We start from the raw sequence: 26718 nt of genomic DNA on the forward strand, positions 1-26718 counted from the left end.
CTGAGCGGTCATTCACAAAACTTGGCTTTCATCCAGTTCTCCAACAAAACTGCCACATACCTAAACTCTCCTTTGGTGGAACTGTCTGAACAGCCTTTTTCCATTAGTCATAGTAGAAGCAGAGAAAATTTGCAAGAGATCAAAGGATACTAACATGGATATAGTGTCTCCCAGCCTCTATAGAATTATTGGCAGGAGCCCACTACATATTTTGAGCTATACCTACTTCCTATAAATTGCATCTGCTGCATTCAAGGGGTAGACAATCATTGACCTCAGTAACAAATGAATTGGACTGGCATCCTGTGTGAGAAAGCAAATTATATTAATCAAATAATCATAAAATCTGACACAGGATATCTAAATGCATACTTAGATATAGAATTTAAACTTTAATAATTTATATTAATAATTTAAAAATCATAAAATAAATTTAATTAAATAAAAATGCACAGCAGACTCTTTTCTATGGCACATTTTGTATCATGTCTTTTTGTATCTTTGTGTCTAAGGCTTCACAAAGAACCATGGGAAAATTACTAATTATCAATTCCCCTAGGTTTTAGAGAGGGGTAATACTAGTATTCCAGGCATGTTGCAGTTAATTTTCAGGAAATGACTGTACAAGACGTAAAAATAAAGAGAATTCTTAGATATTTACATTTTCTGTATTTTGTGTCACCCTGAATACTATGTTGTCAAAGCTGTAAGTACAGGTGGTATATTCAGAACCTGCATTTATGTTTTCGTGTTCTTGGGCTTGTCAGATGTGTTTCTCATATTCCTTATGTGCTTTTCATTGATGTTTAAAAATTTAACCCTATTTCCCCCATTCATTCTGTCCATGTTGTGCTTTGTGTAGTTCAGACAGGCGGCCCAGGGATACCAGAGGAAAAGAAGGTTGAGGCTCAATTACAAAGTAAGGTGCTTTGCTTTTCAACTTATCTGACATTCATCATATCTGAGGTCTAGCTCACAAAGTGAAATTGTAGTTCTGTGTTACCTACCAAAGAAGTTAGCCTGTAAAGTTGTGCAGAGTTAAGAAAACTTGTGAAGGGACTAGGATAGAAGGAATTTATATGCATTGAAAGATTAAGGTGCAAAGTTGGTGCTGAAGCTAGAGATTTCATGTAACTAAACCTGTGCAAGTCCATGAGTGTCTTGGTCCTATTAACGAAAGGCATTGTGCTGTTGATAAAAGGCTTTGCAGAGGAACCTATGCAGCTACAATGGGGAAATAAAGAGTCAAGGCACAAGTGGTAACAATATAAAATTTTTATAAAACTTTTAAAAAAGTTTTGTATGGGTGTTTTCATCTGTTGTGGCATAACAATATGTTATTGTGGATTAGTGTGAGAGGTCTCTAGAAGCAGTTCCCTTTTGATAATGTCTGTTAGAAAACTGACTTACGTGAGTAATGTTTCCCCAAGCAAGATATCCCAGATAAGATCAATATTTTAAATATCTGTTTGCTTTGGCTTTTACCCTTTGCGTTTCCATTAGACATTTCCCACTGATTTGTAAGAATACTATTGCTCATTTGCTAATAGAGTTCTTTTTTTTTTTGTCCTGTTATGTTCCAGGATGCTCCATAAGTGCAATGACAGATTTAGTTTTCCTGGTAGATGGTTCATGGAGTGTAGGAAGAAATAACTTCGGATATATTCTGGACTTCATGGTTGCCCTTGTATCAGCTTTTGACATTGGGGAAGAAAAGACGAGAGTTGGAGTTGTTCAGTACAGTTCAGATACAAGAACAGAGTTCAATTTAAATCAGTATTTCAGAAGAAGTGATCTTATTGATGCAATTAAAAGGATACCTTACAAAGGTGGCAACACAATGACAGGTACAGATTTCCCACATACATGTTTATTCTGCATTTCATTTCACAGTTCAAATTTGCTTTAAATCCTAGTTCATACAAGTCTAATAAGACACAACTTGTGATGTTGGTTTTAGGTGAGGCTATTGATTACCTTGTTCAAAACACTTTCACTGAGTCTGCTGGAGCAAGAAAAGGCTTTCCCAAAGTAGCAATTGTCATTACTGATGGAAAAGCTCAAGATGACGTAGAAATTCCTGCAAGAGAGCTTCGCAACATAGGAGTGGAAGTTTTTTCCTTGGGTATGTTGAGTTTTTCTAATGATTGAGAGATTAACATACATAAAAAGTTAATTTGTAAGTTTTACAGACTGTGTCATTGAAGAATTTCATTATGTTCCTCTTTTCAAGTGTATGCCTTGAAAGGGGTCATTTGTGCCCTCTGGAGTGGAACACACCAGCTGTATTAATTCGGTGGTAATTATGTAGCTCCTACATGGAGATTAATATGACTGACTATCATAGTTCAAACCTTGGCCTCATTCTTCACTTACACATTTTCCCTGGTTGAAAACTGAGTCTGCCACCTCATTTCATTAATTGTTACTTTGTAGTTTGATTATTGATCATGACAGAAGGCAGAACTAATTGAAACTCGGCTTCATCCGAGGATGTTTTGATACTTCATGAATACATTCACAGCTGTCTGTATTTTATGGCAACTTGTCACAGTCCTATCTATTGCAACTTCTAGGTATCAAAGCAGCAGATGCAAAGGAACTCAAGCTAATCGCATCTCAGCCGTCACTGAAGCATGTGTTCAATGTGGCTAATTTTGATGGAATTGTGGATATACAGAATGAAATTATCTTGCAAGTGTGCTCTGGTGTCGATGAACAACTAGGTGAACTGGTTAGTGGGGAAGAAGGTGAGATACCTGATAAAAAAGTGTTTATAGTTTCAGTTTATTCCAATGTCTATTGAAGAGGCTATCCCTACTTCCTTTCCTTTATTTCTAGAGTTTTATCCATTGCTTCACTTAGCAAGTGTGGAAAACTGGTCACAGTTTTCTGTCTTTAAATGCAGGATAACAGAACATGTGACGTAGCAGATTTGGAATATCTCCATTATTCCATAGTTTCAAAGGCAGCACAGTGGTGTGCAGTTATCAGAGTCAGTTTGGACGTAGGCATCACTTCTGTGGAAAAATGTGTTAAAGGGGAAAAAAAAACTGCTTGGGGAAGGGTCAGAATATATAATAGCTTAAGAACAAAAACATGAAAACAGGAGAAAACTGAGAAAATAAACACAAGAAGCTGTATCACTGCAGCTTTCTTGCCCTGTAAGGTTTTAAGTGAGTAGTTATTCTTTTACAAAAATGGCAGTAGAGATGACTCTGCTGTCATAGTACTCTGCTCAAGTCTGCATTTGTTCTTTTTACTGTTCTCCTGTGAGTGTAGCTTTCACTTTGGGTTGAAGTAGTTTTAGAGCTGGGCAGCACTTCTCCTGGAAGCTTTGCTATACTTGGGGGACCACAAATGCATTGTTCATATATTTTCCCTCACATTAATGTCTCATTTGGACTTTCCTGTAATTAATTTCTATCTTTTTATGCTAAAAAATACCCCAAAATTATTTTTAGTAAAGATCAAGCAAAGAAAACAAAACTTATTCCAGAAATAGAAACGGTTAAGAAAATATGCTTATATTTGTAACTAATATTTTGGATTTGCTTTTGATTTCTTTCAGTGGTGGAGCCTCCTTCAAATCTCGTGGCCACTCAGATCTCCTCAAAGTCTGTTAGAATCACTTGGGATCCATCCACAAGCCAAATAACTGGCTATCGTCTGCAGTTCATTCCAATGATAGCTGGGGGAAAACAGCATGTACTGAGTGTGGGTCCTCAGACTACTGCTCTGAATGTTAAAGATCTCTCTCCAGACACAGAGTATCAAATTAATGTTTATGCAATGAAAGGACTGACCCCCAGTGAGCCAATAACCATAATGGAAAAAACACAACAAGTAAAAGTTCAAGTGGGTGAGTTGGAGCCACCTTATTTTCAAATTGTAGGTTTTCATTGATGAAACCTCTGATGCTTTTTTTGATATCATACCTTTATTATTTTTGAGAAACAGCTTTGCTTAGCATAGTTTACTTTGTTTATAAGGAGTTGTGTGTGATACATGAACTTCAGATATGATTGTAATGTTATGTGGCTATTGAAAATCTGTTTACAGTGTTTATTCTTCTTCTTTGCAGAATGCTCACGTGGTGTGGATGTAAAAGCTGATGTTGTATTTTTAGTGGACGGTTCCTATAGCATTGGTATCGCCAATTTTGTAAAAGTAAGAGCCTTTTTGGAAGTGTTAGTTAAAAGCTTTGAGATATCACCTCGAAAAGTACAGATAAGTCTTGTCCAGTACAGCAGAGATCCCCATATGGAGTTTTCTTTGAACAGATACAACAGAGTGGAAGACATAATTCAGGCTATTAACACCTTCCCCTACAGAGGTGGATCTACCAACACAGGCAAAGCAATGACGTACGTGAGGGAGAAAGTATTTGTTACCAGCAAAGGATCAAGACCAAACGTGCCAAGAGTCATGATTCTTATCACTGATGGAAAATCATCAGATGCTTTTAAAGAACCTGCAATTAAGCTGAGAGATGCAGATGTAGAAATATTTGCGGTTGGCGTGAAGGATGCAGTGCGTACGGAGTTGGAAGCAATAGCATCACCTCCTGCAGACACCCATGTTTACACCGTGGAAGATTTTGATGCTTTTCAAAGAATATCATTTGAACTTACACAGTCTGTGTGCCTGCGAATTGAGCAGGAACTGGCTGCCATAAGGAGAAAATGTAAGTAACTACTGTTACTTGGAAGAATGTAGAAAATGCAATGAAAAAAGGATCTGAACCAATGTTTTGTGCTTATAGTTACCTAAAGAATTTATATTGATGAAATTGTCCGTGTACAAATGATAATTTTAATAACGGGGGATTTGCTTCTCATTTTCAAACATATTAAAAGCAACAGGTGAAATTAATGGATAAATGGAAATGAAAAAATATTGGAGAAATTTTTTCCCCCACCCCTGCCACGTATCTAAAACACTAATAAAATGTGTGTCTATTGGAATGACCTTAGTGGATACGCTCTGCTTTTGCACTCAATGTCTTGGGTAAAACAGTTACCAGAGCATTCTTTTTTTTAGCTCTATCAAGCCAGGTGGCAAGTCTAAGCTTGTCTTTTAGATGTTCAAAGGCAACAAATTAATGCCAACAGCTCTAGACTACAATTCCATTAATTTTTTGGGTAAAATTAATGGCCCTCTGAAATGGGCTTATACAAGACAACTTGAGACAGCTGATGCTAGGTGATAGTGATTACAATCTAACTGTAAAGACTGAAATGAAGTAGCACATGAAAGTCTTCACATACATCCAAATTAGGCCAGCATGGATAACGTTTAACATTCAAAAATTTTCTAAGTGGCCAACTTTTGGTCAGATAAAGTTACTTATGATTAGCTGGCCCCACAGTGTCCCTACCTATGCTCAGTAGGAGACTAACATTGAAGAGTCCCCAGCGTTGAAAGCTGCACTCTCTTTAAAAATAAGCCTTTTGTTTCAGGGTGGGTATGAGGAACAAACCAGCAAAGCAGTCTTTGTTTTTGAGGGCTTGATTTTAAGTTTTAAGATCCCCACTGCTAGGCTGACTAGGCCAAGCAAAACAAGCCTGGGATGTCAGATTTGTGTTTGTGCCTTGTATCAAATTGCTTGTTCCCCCTTTGACTTCATTCCTGAAAAAATATTGGGTTTTATTTTGTCTTATTTTAAATCTAGATCTGAAATAAAAAACCCAACAATTTTTAGTTTCCATTGAGGACATAGTGTTATTGCTGTTCATTGGACATATGAAATATGGAAACTAACTTGATCATCAGATTCTGAATTAAGTTTTCATAAATATGTATTTTTTTAGATGGATTGTTTTTATTTGATCTAGAAATCACTGAGTTGGTTCCTCTACTTACTGTTAAATGATTTTAGGCAGCCTATATATGATCTTTAAATTTGATAGATATGAGCAAGTATAGAAAACAAATACTGTGCACATGCAGCAAAGTATCTGTTCAATTAAAACAAATCAAATTATTGAGGAATATTTATTATTTATTTTAGAAATTTTGTTTTTAACATATTCTGGCAAGTATGCCTCATATGCACATTTTTATTTCCATACAGCTTATGTACCTGCAAAGAACATGGTCTTTTCCGACATAACATCAGAGAGTTTCAAAGTGAGCTGGTCTCCAGCTGGATCTGAGGTTTTGTCCTATCTCATTAAATACAAAGTAGCAGTCGGTGGAGATGAATTCATTGTTTCAGTACCAGCTTCAATTACTAGCTCAGTTCTCACCAACTTAATACCTGAAACTACTTACACAGTCAGTGTGATTTCTGAATATGAAGATGGTGATGGCCCTCCCTTGGATGGAGAGGAAACCACCTTAGAAGGTAGGATTCCCATTATTCTCAGACACAAGGGAGTAATTTGTTCAAATAAGAATTTGCTTAGCTGGAGAACGGGTAAATGAGGAACAGTCAACTAAGGCTGAGAAGCTGTACTGCCATGCAGGATGAGAATAAACATTATTGTATCTCAATGCATTCAGTAAAGATTTAAAATTCCAGTAATATGCAAATATTAAGTTGCTAAGATTGGGCTTTAATTTTCCTGAAGGTTGGATGGATGCTGTGTTCCTCTGCAGTGGCCTCCTTTCAAATGAAGTAGTGTGTTCTCAATATTAAATTCCGTGGGATGAATTATTGTCAATATAGACTCAAGTTGGACTAGATGAACATTGTAGATCCTTTCCAACTCAACTATTCAGTTCTGTTCTACTCTATTTAATAATTATGAGACTGATACAGGAATGCATGCTGACTTCAGTATATTTGAAGACAAATGTGAGCCTATGCAATTTGCTGTGTCTACATCTAATATAACACTAGTAGAAATCTTTTATTACAATAGGCTTAAAAGGGCTTGAGTTTTGGTTAACTGTTTTTTTTTATCAGAAATTCATTGGTCTGGTCCAATAACTCATTCAAAACTTCCACTGACGTTATTATGTGATCAATGGTTGTAAATTTAAGCATGGTAGCTTTACTTTTTCTTGATAGAGTTGCCATGATGCATTTCCCCTTATTGAAAGGAGCAGCATGAAAGTAGATTTGATTTTCTATTCCAGTAGTTGAACACTCAGTCTACTCTAAACCATGCTTTTAAAAATATTGATCTACTCTTTTTCATTATTCCATGCTGTCATTTGTGACCTTTGGTGACATAAATGGTTCCAAGGGAGCAAAAGAAACAGCATGAGGATTCATTAATTGCTCTTTCCTCTTAAGACTGATAGAAATAAACACTTACAAAATAGCTTAGTTTGGATGTTAAGTTTGGAAGATACAGGCTTCACTGTCAGTGTGCACATTTCCATGACTGTACCAGTCAGAATATTTTGGCCACACATAATTTTCCCTTAGGAAAACAAACTCTTGGCTGATAGAGCATGTAGCTTTTGTGCATAAAGGACAGGAGAAGGAAAAGCTTCAATAAAAATAATCTGTCTTCCCATTTGTAACTGATACTACCTTAAATAATTATTAACATGGTGATGCGATGATATCCCAGCATGTCTCAGAAGACAGAGTTCTTCTACAGCAACGTAAACATCAGCAGCTCTCCATGCAAATCTAGCTAACAGTTTGAGCCAGATGGCTTTCTTGGCAATTAACTTTGGTTTCAGGCTTTTAAAGGATTTGAAGTTGAGTATTGTGTTTCTGATTAATAGAAAACAAGTTTATTTTTTAAACCAGGATTATTAATTACTCCACTCTTAACTTTGAAGAAGAATACTTATGGAATATAAGTAGCAAATAAAAAGCAGAACTTTTTCCCCCTAAGTGACAATGCTAGGTACTGCTAGGCAGTGTGCAGTACAGTAGATCTTTATGCCTGTTGGAAGAGTCAAGTCTTGTTTGGTGTGCCCACTGAGTTCATCTGAACTGCTGTAGCTTTTGTCAAGGAACAGGTTAAAGAATTCACCACAGTTTTTCTTTAGTTTCTAGGATAATAAACTATTTGAGTAAGAGACTAAATTTAGAAACCATTTTTAGATATTAGATGTAACTCACATTGCAGTGAATATATAGTTTGTTTGAAAAATTCAAAGGAGTAGAATTGGTTTGGTGGGGTTGTTTTACTGTTTGCTCCTTGTTTGTTCTTGCAAGTAGGACAGCTGTCTGTGTGTAGTCAGATGTCTGACATCTGCCATTTTCCACCTGTAAATGAAAGGGGTACAGAAGCAGATGGCTGCAGCAAGGAAACTTATACCATTTGTTAAGAAGTTTCCTCACTATGCTCTAATGTCCCCTACACAGTTCAGTTCTACTGCTACCACTAAACACAGTCAGACTGTCTTGAGTTTCAGAAGCAGTTGTATAAACTGGGAGGAATGTACTTTTGGGGACAACTTTGTTCCACTGCTGAATGTAACTATGACCCTAAATTTTAGAAATTACTAAAGGTGTGTGTACCCTAAAGCAATGGGAGGGCAATATAAGCAGTTTTGGTAAACTGGATGAGCTAGCAGAATGGTTGGCATGGTTTTTGCTTCAAATAGTGCTTCTCTAAAGGCAAATATTTACAACTTACATGTGTATATTTTTTGTAGTTAAAGGTGCTCCTCGAAACTTAAGGATAACAGATGAAACTACTGATAGCTTTGTTGTTGGCTGGACTCCAGCTCCAGGAAATGTGCTACGGTACAGGCTTGTTTATAGACCACTTGCTGGAGGAGAAAGGAGACAAGTGACTGCCTCAGCAAATGATAGATCAACTACTCTGCAGAATTTGATCCAAGATACAAGATATGAAGTGTCTGTTGTTCCCGAGTATCAGTCTGGACCTGGGAATTCATTGACTGGATATGCAAAAACTGATGAAGGTACATGATCAATGGTGTGAACATAGTAAACGTGAGAAAAACTTGCTGCATTTTGATATATTCATATTGAAAGGAGACTAAACCATTTAATTCATATGTATTATCCTAGATGAACAGGGTTATAGAATTGCCCAAGTCTAGGTGAGAGATAACTTACGACAGTAGAATTTATAAAAATCACAATATTTCATTTTAAAATACAGTATCTTGAATCTGATATGGCAACGTAACTTGGGCAAAGAATCTACTTGTATTTTTGATTAATTGTCCCCATGATTTTTCATATTATCAATGATATATATACTTCTATACCTTTTCAGACTCTGTTTGCACTTTGTGCTGAATGTTTAGCAAGAAATTAATGAAACATTTAATTTTCTCAAGTTATCACTGTAGATTTAATGTATGTGAAAATGCATGATCCTTTAACATGTATCATACCTTATTAAAGAAAATCCAGAGAGTACTGACAGTATGACTGTCCTGACCATTGTTGAAGTTTCACTGAGCCATGAAAGTTATCATCAAAAAGACCTCTTTAGGAAGCCAAAATGTGTTAATTTCACATTTCATTTTTCATCTTTGACTTGATTCTGAAGACAGTTTCTTCAACATAGATCTTTGTTGAATCTGAGCATGTCTAGAGGCACTAGTATGTATAAGTGCTCCAGGATTGAGCCTGCTTTACAGGAAAAAAAAAAATAAGTAGACTTTATGGTGCATTTTTGTCTAAGCAGGGGATGTGATTGTACAGTCCTGATTACAGTAAAGGTGCACTGTAGCAGTGTTGGCCCAGCCTATTAGAGAATTATTTTTTAACATAAAATCCTATGTAGTTGTAACCTAAAAGATAAACCAATAAATTAAGCCTGTTTCAACTTGTTTTCAACATCTTTTAACATGTGCAGTCCGAGGAAATCCAAGGAATTTGAGAATTTCTGATGCTACAACCTCAACAATGAAGCTGTCTTGGGGTGCTGCTCCTGGCAAAGTGCAGCAGTACTTTATAACATACACACCAGTCACAGGAGGTGAAACTAAGGAAGTGACTGTGAAAGGTGACACTACCTCTAAAGTGCTGAAAGGCTTGGACCAAGCCACTAGGTATGCACTGACTGTGTCTGCCTTGTATGCCTCTGGAGCAGGAGACGCCCTTTCTGGAGAGGGAGAAACACTTGAAGGTAATTATTTATCATTTCTGTTATTATTTATTCATTACCTGACTGATGTTTACGGTGTCTTAAAGTGTCTTCCCAAGTTTTCTGTAGAAGTAAATATTTAAATGAAAAATAGACATAAAGACACTTCCCTACTTTACATGGACTTTCTAAAACTTCTGTCCTCAAAGAAAAAAAAGTGGGTTAAATCACTGGTTGTGGAGGGGATTCTGTGTCTCTTGAAAAAGCTATTGCCAGAAACACCAACCACAACTGACTGTACTTTCACACCAGCCTCCATTAAATATTTTGTCTTAAAACTATCATCTTCCAAGCAGTTTTAGTGATATATTGTTCTTAATGTAACAGGATTAATTAACGGGGTTTAAGTATTTCATCCATTTGAAAATTTGCAGCATTTCTACACTACTCAGATTGAAAGATGTTCAGGGGACATTTTTGCATCAGAGAAACAACGTGTAGTCTTAGGCATACAGAGTCAAATCCTGCTTCTAACAAAAACCTGGAGCTGAGCATAAACAGAATGCTGGAAAAAGCACAAGTCAGACCCAAATGCTTTCTTATAAGGTGGAAACGCTGTTCTTTGACACTGAGCAGATAATTTCCCAGAATAATTCTCTGTGAGCATTCTCAGTGTGATCTGTAGATTGTCAGAGGATAAGGAAAGCTGCCTTATAGGCCTTGAAAGGAAGTGTGACTCTGCACTGTGCTGGCCAGTGATGCACTGCTTAAATCTGGCACTGCAGCTGTGTAGGCACCACACTTGAAAACATCTTATGGATGAATTGTGTGGAATTAAGGCTCGTCCATTGGTGCTAATCATGTTACAGTAGGAATATACTTGATTCTCAGTTTCTCTACCAGTTCAACCTTTTGTTTATGACATAGGTTAGGAAACAATCCAGAAAACCCATTTTAAATAAGAAAATGTAAAATGAAATAATTTTAAAAATTATGTTTCAATGATTCACCAATGTGCTGAATTCTTCCTACTAAAATTTAGGTATTTGAACACTGCTGTCTGCAGCATGGGCTCTCTAGGATTCTTCTTGATTGATGAAGAAAGGCAAATACTTCCAGTAGGCAGATAGTCCATCTGAGATCTCATTTTACCTTCAAATGAGCATTTCTCTGTCCACTGACTATACAAAGAGTAAGTGAGAGTTCTAGACACCAACTGTCTGCCTGTCCCACTGCCTGAGACCTGCTTACTCTGGTGGATTCAGCTGTCAGAGAACCAGGCACCTTGCAATTCATACTGAAAGTTTCCTAACTCCCTTGCTTTCACTACCCATGCAAGATCCGAAAGGCTCCTTTTGTAGGAGAGGAGAGCCTGTCTCCTGCCCAGAACATTGCAGAGATCCAGTTAAATGGGATCAGGTATCAATACTCTGCCCATACCCTCCAGAAAAGCCAGAGATGGTGAGGATGTTATGAACTTCCCTGTTGGTGGTGGTGCTGCCACTTCCTAGGTCTAACATTTTTTGGAGAGAAGAGAGAGGGTGAAAATGTAGATTTTGTGTCATGTGGGATAGTTTGAATTCACCTCCACACCCCTGCAGGTTCACAATACACAGAATATATTAGGCAAGAGTCTCCCTTATTGTTTCCACAGAACATGAGCCACTGTCCATCCAGGAATACAAATTTCACCCGCAGAGCAAAACCAGACTGGATCCCAAGTAGACATAAGAAGCTGACAGCCCTGCTTTTTCTCCCCTCTGCTATCAGTGCATAGAGGAATGCCTCAGTCTTCCTTTGCAAATCTCGAGAGGCCTCTGTCTCACTGTTAAACAGACTGAATGGTTCACTTCCTTAGGACATACCTCATATTTTAGTAAAGGTTTGACCAAGTTAGCTGTTTACATTTGGTAGAAACATTTTCTTTGAGTATATTTGTGGTAAACATCAGACAGCTTCTTTATTAACATAGAGCCATAGAGACAAGTGTGTTTTAAATTCATAAAGTAAGCTTAGCATTTTATCCTATCATAAAACTTGAGCAAAAGAAAAGTCTTTTAGGGCACTGCCTAGAGCTTAAGTTAAAACACATCCTCGAGAGAGCAGTGAATGAAATCCAGTAGAATCCAAAAGACAAAATCATCAGAAAACCAGAATTCAGTCTCAGGTACAGACTGTCTTGTCCTTTCAGTGTTCTCTGCCTTGTGTCCCCCTTGAGGACTCTGATTATTTATTTGGACTTTCTGCTCTGCCTAATTGTTAATAAGAAGAAAAACATTCTTGACACTGGTTAAAGAGACAAATAATTTAAAAGAATGTTTGCCTCTACCTTAAGAATGGGCTTATACGCAACCAGATGAAGTTTAAAATGAGTGTTGGACTTAAAAGATCACAGAAGCATTTCTGTAAGAAATTTTGCTCCAAGCAACTGAATTAAAACATTATATTAAAAATTCAGTGACAGATTTTGTCTTGGGATAAATATGAATAACATAGCATCTTATCACTCAACTGAATGACTTTTTATTCAGATTTTCAGCTGTGAAGAAACCAAATTAAAAATTACCATTTTGACACATATATCTTTATGACTCAAGTATAAATTCTTTGAAGATTCAGCTGGATTTGAAAATCCTTTCAAGGTGCTCTTCAGAAAACATTGCTCTTCGTATTAAAACTGTCTCAAATTTTCTTGGTTATATGAAATGTTAATAAGAGTGCTGTGGAGATGTCAGTCCTTACTGGGTGATCAAAGGGAAAGAACAGAATACAAATTTCTTTTTTCATGACAGCAAAGACCTAATTCATGATATTTCCTCATGGAATATCTACCGTGTATTTCGTAATCGGCATATCTGAAGTTTCTTGGGGCAATAAAAGTACTTGAATTAGGCCAGGACTCTTTGAACATAGTTGTAGATATTTTAAAAGACTCTCTGAGTAACAATATGAAAGGTTTTCAGAATATTTTTTGCAGCATATAAAACAGTATTTCACTGTATGGCCCTATCTTACCACAGTGAAGGATAAAATGACAAAACTTTTAAAGAAACCTAGACAATTATGAATAAAAGGGTTGTAGTTTTGGAACTGAAAGGTAACATTCAAATTTCAAAGCTCAGTATAGATGTTTACATGAAAAGAGATGTCATGCTGGCTGTGAAGCTAAAATAAAGATGGTTGGACCAGGATGAAAAGTTACGCAGGTCAGTGAAGTGAATAGTTGACTAATGAGTAGCTGAAATAGCTTGTCTGACTGAGGCTGGAAATAGGACAGGTCTTAACTTCTGGAGAAATAAACTTATCAACAGTAATGACAAAAAAGCTGTGAAAGGAAGCATAAAAAAGTGTTTAGTATTTCAGTTAGTTTTTCCATGAGCCATGGTGTCTGAGAAACAAAATAGTGTGGTGTGTATTTTTCATTGCCAACAACCCAGAAAGACTGAGCACTTAAGTATTTTTCTGTATCAGGAATCCCTATGGGCTTACTTGATGTCTTCACCATATGAATTCTCACCAAACCTATTCAGTCACTGGTGCCATAGCTGCCCATCGTATCAGGAGCAAGGCTTGAGATTGCCTTTCAAACTGGGATGGTTAATAGCTCATGGAATTAATATGTAGCCTAAGAGGAATCAGTTTGGGTGTAGAGAACATTTCAGCACTAACAGGAAAGTGAGAAAGGAGGAATTGGATACAGTACCTTCTCCAACTATCTTGTAGTCAAGTGGCAGGAAATGAAAAATCCAAACTCTCAGATGTTTATGGAATTTTACTGAAACACTAAATGGTCTTCTATGACTAAGGATGTAGGCAAACGTTCTTCCTGCTTTCAGTAATGATTTATTTTGTTCTGCTTGTAGTAGTAGAATTCACATAGGCAGTTGCTCTCAGACAAGAGTATCCTTCAGCAGAAAGGATAAAACCTGAGAAATTTTTAGGCTGCTCTAACCTGATCTGCATGACATGTCTGCCCAGGCATTCATTGAAGGCCTTTCAGTTATGTTTGTTATCTCCAAAATATTTTGGAGCAGTTACAATTTGCACCCTGCTCCTCTGCTTTGCTCTGCATGGTAGTTTTGCAGTGTTTTGAAGTGGATTGTTTGTTTCATGGTTCACGGGAAAATCAATCCACAGAAACCCAGAAACGATTCTGTGTACTTGATATCATTTACCATCTGGGTAATCTCAGTTTCTCCTTGTGTTTTCCTTTTTGCTTGCCCTTATTGCTTCTTCGCATAAAACAGAGAGGGCAAATATTCCCCCAAGTAACTGTAGATAATCTCTTTTATAAACTGTTTGCATAGCTCTCTGGTCCAGCCCAAAGATAAACACATGCCAGAGGATCAGCATTTTATGAACTGTTCACAGACAACACAGTGTAGAGAGTTTAGCAAATGAGTAATCAGAAAATGACTCATTTCTGAGAGTGCTGTTCCATTACCAGGTAATTGTTATTCAGAGAGAATGGATTTATTTCTCTTTTTTTGGTGTTTTTGGAGCAGGAAAAGGGAAACAACGTATTTTCCCCTTTGTTGAAGGAGTATGCTTTCCTTCTTCAGTAATCCAGATTTTAGGAAATTTATAGCGCTCTCATCTTTTATATGACCTCTTTCAGTCATTGGTTGATTTTGTCTACAGCTATAAAGTACCATCCAGAGGTGAAAATTCTGGAGCTTTATATTTCATACTGCTTTAAACATAACTGCATGTACAAAATATGTGCTGTAGAAAGCTCTCCACTTTTATTCTCTCACTTTCAAAAGTGCATGGCAATCCGTCACTGGGCAGCTTTGGTTGGAGCATTTCTATAAAGGTGTCATGGAAAAATTTTCCTCAGACATACTTTTTTGGCTATGATTCCCCTCAGCTCACTCTAAGTTGTTGAAACTGCTTAAGTAAATTAAATCAGTGAAGGCTGCCATTTACCTTGGGTTGGAACAGGGCTTGTGACAGCTGGAGGAATTGAACAAATTTGCACTGATTATATTTGATGTTATATAATACAGACTGAAGAACAAGCAAGAAACACCAATGGAATATCTTAGGAAAAGTCTTTCTCTTATCTCCAAACACTCCAAACAAACATTTGGCTTTCAATATTTCTTGGGATCATTTGGTTTTTACCCAAGCCTTCATACATCAGATTTAAAATACAATGAGAAACACAGTGAAGGCGGTGAGTCTAAATGCAGCAGACAGCGAGCGGTTTGTGAGAGCTACTGTTTTTCTAATCTGTTTTTTAATAAGAGAAGTGGTTTTAAGTCTGGCAAGAATTTGATCTTCTGCTCAAATGCATGCTGTCAGATGAAAAGAACATACTGTACATTAGCTGTTAAACAGATTAACTTTCATAATTTGCAGTTGTTTTAAAGAGTAAGAAATTCATTGCTAGATTAAACAATCAATATAGAAATGCTTCATCCTAATAAATGTCTAAAAAGCTTGAAAGCTGAAGAGCTGGTTTATGTGCCCTTTTGCTGGCAGCTATATGGTTTTCAGAAAAGTTTTAAGAATATTTGAGTAACTGACTAATCAGGGAAGTCATTGCACTTTAAAATAAGAATTTCAGATAAATTTAGAAAAAAAGACTGGTTTATTTTTTTTTTTCCAGAAAAATAGTCAGTGATCAGATTTCCATCTTGCTTGCACTGAGAAATTTCCAAGTAATTCCACTTATATCAGTGAAGATCCTAGGCTAGACACACTTTTTGGTAAAAAAGGACAAAGTTCTTTGGCATATGTGAGGTTGCTGGTCTCCATTAGTAGGGGTGTCAGCCTATTCTGTTTCTTTTCTTCTTGCTTTTTAGAATAAGCAAAAAGAGGCATATTTTATTATATTCAGGAGAGTATAAATAAATTTGAGAGATAATTATGTCATTGTATTTATGTCATTCTGCTTTAGAAAGAGAATCTTTGTTTCAGTGATATGGGGCCCAAACCTTCCATCTTGTTTGAGGGGTAGCTATTTGTGTTGTGAGAATTGGGCTGTACTAAAACAATATATGAAAAAAAAAGTTGTCATGACTGGGTCATTTTAAGTTTGAAGTGATTTTCTGTTGTTTATGTTTCTTATAGTTTAGGTTTGGAGATTTTGGAGGTGGTCTCTTTTTTTTCAGAAAATGGATAGCAGTTCTTTCCTAAATAAATTATTCTTTTTTGCTGTATCTGTAGTATCATGAGAATGCTTTAGTAATGAATGAACTCCTACAGGCAGAATAGTACAAATTCAATTGACATTTTCTTACAATGAGGTTTTTAGCATATCAGAGGGACTTTATGTAGTGGTCAGACAGTGTAGTGCTGCTTCTGTCCTGACAGAAACAAGGACTCAGTGTCCTCAGGAGATTAAATGCTGTATCATGCATTTTTTAAAATTACACATTACAAGATTTTTGAATGTGACCTTTGAAACTGACTTGAAATTATCTTAGTTTTATCTAGGAGATGAAATACGTATCAGAAAAAAAAAACCCATTGGGGGAAGGTTGAGTGACTAATAAGATATTTCTAAACAGTGTTAGCTGAATAACTTTTGGAAAAGAGATAGAATATTAAAGAAACTGAATGTGAATAGCTGTAGGCATTACCCTAGATCAGGGACTCTAGAGTGCTCTGGCTAAAGTTCCTCTGTTTTGGGTTAGAACTCTCCTGGTTGGCATCTTCTGGCTTTTCTGCAGAAGAGAAGAAATCTCTTCTAGTGGGGTCATGTGAGGATGCCTCTGTGTAGTAAGTCCTTGGCTTTCCCCTGCACCATGGCCAATCCCCTCTCTGCTTCCCTGAGGACTGGTTGCTAACCACTTTATGTCTTGAAGGGAAGGATATCAGCCCACCCAAGAGACTGACTTCTCCAGTGTTGAGGAGAGTTTGACCAGCAGAGTAACACTGAAGTGATCCTATCATCTCATCTGATGCATGCACTTGGATCCTTAGCTGTGGCAATCTAGCCTGCTGACACAATGGGATACTCCTGACTTTTGCCCATTGTAAACAAGGCAGGACTCAGGCCAGACCATTTTGGTCTATGCCTCTGCAAGTGAAGGCTTATTTAGTTGATTCTGACATGTTAGGTTTCTGGTTTACAGAAATCCTGTGTTTAACTTAAATGAAACAGGACTGCACAAAATTCACCACTGCAGATTGATTTTGAAACCTGGTTTTAAAAAACACATACAGAAAGCTGTTTAAAATTTGGGTCCAAATTGCATGTAAAAATCCCACTGAGATCAGCTGGAGTTGTGTAAATGTCTCTGAGGGGAAAGGCCATTTGAATAATGGCCTTTTATGAATGTCAACATTTTAATTTTAGCTGATTCAGTCTTGTGTTCAATAACAACAGTGATTGCTGGAGAGCTATGGGATGTAAGCCAAGTGGACAGAGGGAAACTGCTTTAATATCATATTGGGTCTCTGGCACACTACAGTGGAAAAACTTAATATGGAAACTGGACATTTCAAAAGTCCAGAACAGGGTATAAAAGCACCTGACTGAAAGTTACCAAGTGAATTTTTGAAAGTGTGTCTGCTCTAAGCGACGGTAGAGAGATGTTCAGGAGACTGTAGGCAATGAAAATTGCTCTGAGCTGAAAACTGCCAAAGTGAATCTGACATTCTGAAGCTTGTGCCTGGCTTGCTCTCCCCAGCAAGGGTTTGACCTGTCCATGCAAGCTTTTTGTTTTCCTGTATATGTACTCACCACAGCTTACAACTGTGCTTACATTAACTAGTTTAGTACTCCAGACTATCATAGGACCTCACACCTGCTAGGGAATTCATTGTTAGGGAATAATTTAAATAATTTAAGAAAAACAGCTCTATCCTTGTTTTCTGATGTCTTGGGGGCTGTATGAAGTGATGAACATACATTAGCTTCCATTTCCAGTCAAGAAAAAACAGGAGTCTCTTGCTAGCCAGCCACCACTTTCTCATGATGTGCATTGTCTCTCCATGCTTCTTAACCATCCTGTTTAAAAAGCAGGCAAGAAGTGGATGTTCAGCAAGCCTTTCTGAACACATGGACCAAATGAAAAAAATTGAGTTTTCATGTGTTACAGTTGTAGATTTTTGTGTGTAGATGAAATATAAGCAAATTACCTGGTAAAATAAAAATATCTGGTATTTTGTTTCAATCCAAGAAAAGAATATTTTATAAGTCTCATTGTATGTTTGTTAGTGACCATGTTATACCAGTGTAATCATGGAGCATAAATGTGTTTCTTGACTCTGAGTGTAGCAGCTTTGATAATATTGCATGGAATCCTAACAATTTAAGACTTACAGTTGGACTGCATCTTAAACATAGCTATTCTCCTAATAATAAATTTAAAAAAACCCACTGTGGGAGATCAACTGAAGCAGAAAAAAGTTGTGAGTGAACTTCCTCACACGTGAGGTGCAAATCAAGTTAGCGTGTTATGTTAAATAAATGTTCTCTGTTGCAGTGTAACATATAAAAAGTCTAATTTCCCTTAGTAGGTAAGTTGTCTTGTCAGCAGTTTCCAACTATTTGAAGTAAAAATTTTCCATTTAGTTCTAGTGGTTTGGTAGAAATCCCAGTTCCTTTTCCCTCTTTTACCTTGCCTTATAAAAAAGACATTTAGTTCCAAAGAATATTTCTTTCAGAACCAACATATTACAGTAACTGCTGTTCATTATAATCCATTCCAAACAAATTATTTTCCTCTGTTATTTAATGACCTCAATAATGACTTAATCAATAAGGGTTTTAAATAAGAAGTTATTTTTGCAGTATTTCCAACATATATAATTTGCTGTAGTATCCAAGAGTAGACTTGCAAAAAATTGTGCTGTGGTAGCAGATACTTGAATACTGAAATCATGTTGTGGCAGAGCCATGTTTTAAAGTAGCCAAAATAAAGTGACTTGTATATTTATATTACATTAAAATATGGAAAGAAAGGTTTTTATTGTGAGACATCTGTGCATTCTATCAAGTTAAGTTTTCCATATTTTTTCCATTTGAATTGCCTCAATATTTTTTTTTTTTATTGTATGAAAAAAGCCAAGATTTGAGAGTAGGAGCTTAAGAGCAGACAGAAAAATTGGTGCAATTTACTTTTGAAGGCAAATCTTTTTTTCAGGCTTCCAGGAAAATTGTTATTTGGAGTTAAGATTCTGCCCTGGCTTTCATTTAATACAGTCACTGAATTTGGTGAGACTTCATGAGGCATGAGCTGAATCAGGCCTTTTCACTATAGCTTTTTCAGTATGTCCAAACACTGTTGTGAAATGATAAGTGAACTTTACCAAACCCTCTGTACTTTAACCTTTTTTTTTGAAGAGAAGATGCCATAAATTGTGGTAATTCATGTTGTGAGGCTAAAAAGCAGTTTGAAGGGCACAATTTTAAGAACTGATGCAGAGTTAGGATGGAAACTAGAACTGTCTCCAGAAAAACATGATGGAATGTCCCTAAGACTTAATTAAAATCAGAAACCCCCCACCACACAAGTTCTGTTAGCTGTATTTGAGAATCATTTTTGTGACTGTTATGGTACTCTCTGATTTTGCATTCTGGGTAGTTGATGAATCTTTGATAGGTTGACATTAATTTACATTCATCATTAAGCCAAGTGGGATTAGTTCACTCACTTTTAATGAAGTTGCACTGGCAATGAAATATTTCTAAAACAAAACTTTGTACAGATAATATTTTCTTCTCTAGTGGGATTGTGTTTGGAAATGTTGCAGATCGTGGTGGAAGTAAAAGACAAATGAGTATGAAAAGTGAAAACTCAGAACATGACTTTGAGCAACTTGTTGCTCAGCCTGAAACTGCTTCAGGCTTCTGAATGTAGTGAGGTCTGTTCTTGCAATGAGACTAAGAAGTGGAAATTGGATAAGTATTGAATTCCTCTGTGTTCAAAGAATTTTGATTCTGGTCCTGTGGCTGCTAAGGATTAGTTTAAGGACATATTTTTATCAGTGAGGGTAAAACTTAACTGGGATGCCATGAGGCCACCCCAAGTGTTTAAGTCGTCATGCTAAGCAAGAGTCTCTCAGGAATGTCCTGTACAGTGAGAAATCCCACAGAGAATACAGACCAAAGAACTGAGTACTTCTTTGTCTATATGGATCTGGTTTCATGGAGCCCTTTTGCAGATTTTGCTACAGTGAGGCTGTTGCACTAATTCCACCAGTCAATGCTCCTTTCCTGCCATCAAAAGCAAGCCATTGCAGCAGGAAAATTGAAACATATGTTATAAATGCACATTAAATATTAAAGTGAGGCACTCCTTTCATTGCACCACTTTAGAGCAATGAGCTTCACTTTTAAGCAGATGAATTACTCTGGTGTGTTAGGTGAGACTCACATATCCGCCTGACAACTGGATTTCACAGACTAATTAGCTGCTTCCTTTGTTCCAAGCTGGCTGAAGCAAACCACAGGGAGGAAAGTGATACAGCTCTTATGAATGCAAAGATGGAGTGTGTTTTCTACAGTAAGTGTGGGCTGGTGCAAACACACTGAAAATTAGTTGTGAATATAAAAATGAAATAGCTGATCTGGCAAGTGGGACTCTGGAAGATACTAGTACTAATAAATAACAAAATAAGGTTGTCCAAGAAAGGACTCTGGCTGATTAGAGGCTTGGGCAATCACCAACTATATGAAGTTCAACAAGGGAAAGGGCTGGATTCTGCACCTGGGATGGGGCAACCCTGGATGTATGGACAGAGCAGGGAATGAGATGCTGGAGATCAGTGCCATGGAAAGCGACCCACTGGGGATCCTGTTTGATGGAAAGTTGAATATGAGAGGGAAGACAGGAGCAGACAGTGATCTCTTTTCTGTGGTGACCAGTGACAGGACCAAGGGAATGGCCTTAAGTTATGTCAGGGAAGGTTTAGGTTGGATATTAGAAAAAGGTTCTTCACCCAGGGGGTGGCTGGACACTGGAACAGGCTCCCCAGGGCACTGGTCAAAGCACCAAGCCTGACAGAGTTTAAGAAGTGTGTAGACAATTCTCTCAGGAACATGATGTGACTCCTGGGGATGGTGCTGTGCAGGGTCAGTAGTTGGTGATCCTTCTAGGTCCCTTCCAACTCAACAGATTCTGTGATTCTGTGAAAAGTCTCCATTATGTAACCCTAGGAAAAAAGTTGCACACATAACAGTGAAAATGAATGAATGAAATAAAGTCATTTTTTTGAGAGTTAAAATTTACCTAAGTGAGCTGCACCACATTTAAGCACTGACTCCAATTCCAGGTCTTTGAATACTGCCATTTTTATTTTGCATATTTTAAAGCATGACTGCTAAGTATGGTAAGGATAGGATCATTCATAGTCTAAAGTTAGCTTAAAGCATTTTGTTGAAACCTTCATCTATTTTCTCTTAGAACTACCATTGCATGTTATAATATTGATGAGAAAAGTTTGGTTTAGCTCTTAAGATCATTTGACTTTTACATTTGTACTTTGCTAACTTTTGCTATTTGTGTTTAAGAGAGAATTTGCTGTTTTCTTTCTTGCAGAACGTGGTTCACCACGTAATTTGGTTACCACAGACATAACTGACACTACAGTTGGATTATCATGGACACCAGCTCCAGGAACAGTTAACCATTACAGGATCGTATGGAAATCACTTTATGATGATACCATGGGAGAGAAGAGAGTCCCTGGAAATACAGTGGATGCTGTGATAGAAGGCTTGGAGCCAGAGACTAAATACAGGGTTTCAGTACATGCAGCCTACAGCAGTGGAGAAGGAGACCCAGTAGAAGGAGAGGCTTTTACTGATGGTAAGTGTAGTACATTACCACCATTTGTAACATTCTGGTTTTGATGAAATTATAATTTTTAAAAGAAATTGTATTTTTTTTTTTTTTGTAATGAATAGTTTCCCCAAACCAAAATGCTACCTCAACTCAGCCAATTCTGACATTTTGTTGGACCATTAAAAAACCCACAGAATCTCTTCTATGTCATATAGGTTTGGATTCAGAAAGAATTACTTCCAAGTTAAGATATGATTTGTCTGCATATTACTCTGAATCCAGCCTTTTGTAGGTTTGGTGTGACTGCTAAAAATCAGGTGAAGGAAATATGGATAGAGCAAGGAGGAAAGATGGGGTAAATGCCCACAGAATCAATGAGTTTTCTTTCCAAGTTATTGCTCTTCCAGTCTTCACAGCCATCAGACTGAGGCTCACTGGGTGATTTTGATGTTTGTTATGTACCTTTCTGGGGCTCTTCATATTTGCCAAACATGTTGTGTTTGTCAAAGCAGGCTTAAGTCTCTCCTGCAGTGTAGGGGAAGTGAAAAAACACAGAGACCAGGGATGGCTTGTTTCTTTAGAGCAAGAACTGCCAAGTAAAGGAGTCAGAATGAATGAAGGGATGTCCTGGATAAGGCTTGACATTTCTGTTGTTTGCCTAAAGGGGCCATGTGAAGACAAAGCCTGAGGGAGGGCTCTGGGGGAGCATCGTGTGTTTACATGTTCTTGTGCTCTGTCCTAAGCATCTGTTTTGACTACTGCTGCAGACAGGCTGCTGAACTACGCTAGCCTTTGTCCTTGACCCAGTGCAGTTGTTCTTAAGGTTTTGCAAGAGTAGTGATTGATGCTGTTAATAAGAGCTAACTCCCCAAAGACAAAGCAGAATTCTGTCCCATGGCTTTCTTCTTTGTTCAAGCACATCAAGACTAGCTGTTCTAGCTTTTCCAGGTTAGGTAGGCAGCCTTGCCATATCATTTGTGCTGACTCTCTGTGTTCTGACTGAGGGAACTTGATATTAGGCCTAGCAATAGCCCCAGACCTGGGGCTGATAGCCTGAAACTAATATTGTATATTTCAGGTACACACACAATCAGAAATTGTCAGTTCCTAGGAACTACAAAGCCTACCTTACTGCGTGGTGAATTACTGACCAATTCCACCATGCCAAGAAGATTCGGATTTGACAAAGCCTAGATGGTTTATTTTGGCTGACAGCCAGCATTGCATACCTGTCAGCTCACTTGGGATTATTTATACCATTTGTACAGTCTGGAAAATATCTCTTAGAAGCTGAATGCTGCGATTTGTCAAGAAAATGCTTTATTAGTTCATGGGCTTATTTCAGCACATATGCTATGCTGTGATGAGTGATTTTCCAAGCATTTGGAAAGCCACTCATCTATATTTGAAGGACAGTTTGCATGGGGTTCAACAGCCAGCTGTTTAGGTATTCACCAGTACCTTGTCAGACCTGTAAAGTCAAAACTTAGAAAATCTGAACTCTATAGCACATCGTGTTCATGAAAATCAATGACTTTACAATTTATCGCTTTCATTTGAAAGTGCTGAATCCATTATTTAATGGATTATTGAAGAGCATGGCTAAATAAAACTCCCAATTATGCTGTGTTATCATGTGATTTATACTTCCGCCTTTTTTGTCTCAGGAGTGAAAACCACCCTTCTGTTTGTTTAGTCCATTACAATTAAAAAATAATGAAAAATGTCCTGTAAGATTCCCCTGTGTCTTCCCCACAATCAAATACTAGAATTTAAAAAGGGCAATTTTGTTTTAATGCAGCACAACTAATTTTGTAGTCATGCATTTGAATACATCTGTATATGATAAAGTAAAAAATTATCCATATTTTTACACTGAAAAGTGTCACCAAATGCCAGGACTGTGACAGTAGACAACGAGACAGAAAATACAATGAGAGTTAGATGGCAGCCTTCACCTGGGAAAGTCTTGTCTTACCGTGTGAACTACAAACCACGCAGTGGAGGAAGACAAATGTTTGGAAGAGTAAATGCTCCTGCTACCAGCATAGTGCTAAAACGACTTAAGCCCCGAACTACGTATGACCTAACTGTTGTTCCAATTTATGATTTTGGACACGGGAAATCAAGAAAAGGAGAAGGAACAACAGGTATGTACCACAAGGTTGTACAGGATTTCATAATGCAAGTTTTGTGCTTAAAATTAACAATCAAGAAACATAGAAAAGCATGGTGGAGTCTGCCAAGATCATGAACTGACAGGCAAATTGAAGAAAATGTTAGAAGCTGAGAAGGAGTTTGATTTGTTTGAAATTTCACTGTGGCATAGCTTGAGCACAGCTTTTCACTGTTGATATTAAAAGGTGTAAATATGGTGTAAAATCTGTTTGAAAATATTAGAATTGTTTTGAAATGCTGTCATCAGAAGTTCAAACAAGGTGTTTTGTGAGGAAGACAGACTACTTAAACCAGTGTTGACAACTGTTGCATAATTTTCCTTTTGCTTGAGGGTATTTAATAAATAGCTACCCAGCATCCTGCTATTTAGGTTTGTCTTGTCTGGTCACCATATTTTCCCTGGAAAACCCAAGGTACTAAAAAAAGGGAGTAGACGATTTTGAAGATTTGTCTGTGGAAGTCTGACTTCATGGTCTTTTGGACAGGCTGTCTTCTCAGAAACTCAAACTCTAAAACATTTATTAAGTCTCAGTGAAGGTATTTTTGTGGTAAAAGCAAAACTCATTTTCTACTCTACCTTTAGTAAGAATGTGGTGTTGGTCTTATATTTTGTAAGGAAATGTTCTCTAGATGTTCAGATCAATCAGATTTAGTGTCAGTTTTCTTCCATAGATGGAAAGCTATTACCAAATGAGAATCTTTTTCAAGAGGTTTCTGCCTGTATGACACTAGTGCCATTCACTGAGGTACTCTGTAAATAGTTCATTCCATTCTCTGTTTTCTGAATATATGTTATATTGAATGTCAGGAAGTAAGATAAAGGTATCCTAGCAGTGGAGATGCCAGCACCTCAGTTACTGAAGAAAGGTTTCTTCGTAACCTAAAATGTGGTTGATATGAAGGAGTCATGAAAACTTGATCAGCTCTTGACCAATGACCAATACCTAGTTTTCTAATCCTGAAAATTATACTGCAATAAATTTTAGATCATCCAGCTACTTTTGATTTTTGAGCTCTTCATCTTGGTACAGATATGCCTCTGCTTTCAGTCTAAATAACATTTTGGAAGCAAGTGAGGCCTGAGTTATCTTTTTATTTGAAGCTGTCTTGATAATTCAGGGAGTATGATGAGAGATGAGACAGAGAATCTGTACTTTTCCTTGTGAGGTGGAGTGCATCTACTGTTTCTCAGCAGAATTCACAATTTGAGGACATTTATGATCTTTTGGCTATAGCTAGACAATTGCATAGGCACAGAGACAAACTCTTTTTTAACTCTGTCTTTCATGCCAGAGCTAGAGTGGTAACTTTTTGTTTACTCTAATTCCCAGTATTTTGGAACTTTGAGGTTACAATGCTGCATTATTTTCCACAAGTGCACTTTAGAGTTGCACACAAGCAAAAGTTGCACAAAATGCAGAAGCTAGAAACAGCTTGTTAACTGCTCTGTCTGTGAGTACTGCCCTGCAGTGGGCAGCTGTTAGTCTTCTGAGGAAGCTGCTCTTGACCTGAAAACCTCAAGCTGTTTGGCTGGCACTCCTCAGAAGAATTTTTTTTTGACACATTGCCACACCTGTGGTTGGTGAAGTTGCTTTAGCTGCCGGGCAATTTATCCCTTAGTCCATTGACTGCGGAGGGAGCCTCAACAATAGACTTAACCCATGTACCAATTGGTTAGACAGCTAAAATTAAGTGACAGGAATCTCATCTTTCATCTCTTAATACTTGTCTTAGTGTCTAAAGAAAGGAACAAAGAGTTTAGGACTGTCACTAATACTAGATTTGCATATACATATATATATATATATATATATATATATACACTTAAAAGCATAATTGTTGATTTTTTGCCATGTGCAGACCTGATCTGAACTCTTTTGTTTCCCACCATTTCAGCCTCTCCCTTTAAGCCACCTCGAAATCTGAGAACTTCTGATTCAACTATGTCAAGTTTCCGAGTAACCTGGGAGCCAGCCCCAGGGAGAGTGAAGGGGTACAAAGTGACTTTCCACCCTACTGAAGATGATGGGAGTCTTGGAGAATTAATAGTGGGGCCATATGACAGCACAGTGGTATTGGAGGAGCTTAGGTATGGATGTTACCTCACGTTGGTTTTTGTTTTGTTTCATTTTGTTTCCTTTAAATAACTTTAGCCTAGGGTTTTTGTTTAATTGTGATATGGTATTGAAATGCCTGGCAAAATCAACTGTAAGTTAAGCAAGTAATTTTGTCAATTAGCTATGAAAATCTTGTTATGCCATCTCTGAAAGGCACCTATCAGGTTTCTTTCTAAGATTATCCATTTACATCACTTGTGGAGTTCTCACAGGAACTGAAAGAAGCAAAGATATAGGCTGGTGTTTTATTCTGTATTTCACATACGAGAAAGATAATGGAATTCTGAAGGATATTTGGGATTTCTAAAGTTTCCTCTCAAAAGTTTCATGTCTCATGTTTCTCAAAAAATGCTTAGTTTAGCTCTTAATTAATTTTCTCAGAGGCTTGGATTTTTAAAGCAGGCTTCACACCAAGTCAAAATCTGTTAGGCAAGTATACTAAATATAATTAAAATAGGATCATTAAGTCAAAGAATCATACAGTCATAGAATGGTTTGGGTTGAAAGGGACCTTAAAGATCATCTAGATCCAACCTCATTGTTGTGGGAACCTTCCAGTAGATCAGGTTTCTCAAAGCCCCATCCAACCTGGTCTTGATGCCCTGGGATGGGACACCTACAGCTTCTTTGGGCAACCTGTTCAAGTGTCACACCACCCTCACAGTAAAGAGCTTCCTCCTAATATCTGATCTAAAT

General features: G+C 37.3%; 1 protein-coding gene across 4 annotated transcripts in view; it reads left to right on the top strand.

The window, feature by feature from the left end:
* Positions 1-26718, top strand: part of COL12A1 (collagen type XII alpha 1 chain) — a 100099-nt gene that overhangs the window by 12119 nt on the left and 61262 nt on the right. For 3 of the 4 annotated variants that reach the window (XM_014263470.2, XM_014263472.2, XM_014263471.2), the window contains exons 5-16: positions 863-919; positions 1584-1847; positions 1961-2125; positions 2577-2750; positions 3572-3862; positions 4085-4687; positions 6077-6349; positions 8572-8844; positions 9753-10025; positions 21482-21751; positions 23611-23877; positions 25802-25994. The exons of the other annotated variant lie outside the window; for it this stretch is intronic. In XM_014263470.2, the coding sequence (XP_014118945.2) occupies positions 863-919; positions 1584-1847; positions 1961-2125; positions 2577-2750; positions 3572-3862; positions 4085-4687; positions 6077-6349; positions 8572-8844; positions 9753-10025; positions 21482-21751; positions 23611-23877; positions 25802-25994 (3103 nt within the window). The remainder of the gene's footprint in view (positions 1-862; positions 920-1583; positions 1848-1960; positions 2126-2576; positions 2751-3571; positions 3863-4084; positions 4688-6076; positions 6350-8571; positions 8845-9752; positions 10026-21481; positions 21752-23610; positions 23878-25801; positions 25995-26718) is intronic. 4 annotated transcript variants of the gene reach the window in all.

The sequence above is a fragment of the Pseudopodoces humilis genome, chromosome 3, assembly GCF_049639895.1.
Source record: "Pseudopodoces humilis isolate 2021_Gansu_Grassland_sample_001 chromosome 3, ASM4963989v1, whole genome shotgun sequence".
Lineage (NCBI taxonomy): Eukaryota > Metazoa > Chordata > Aves > Passeriformes > Paridae > Pseudopodoces > Pseudopodoces humilis.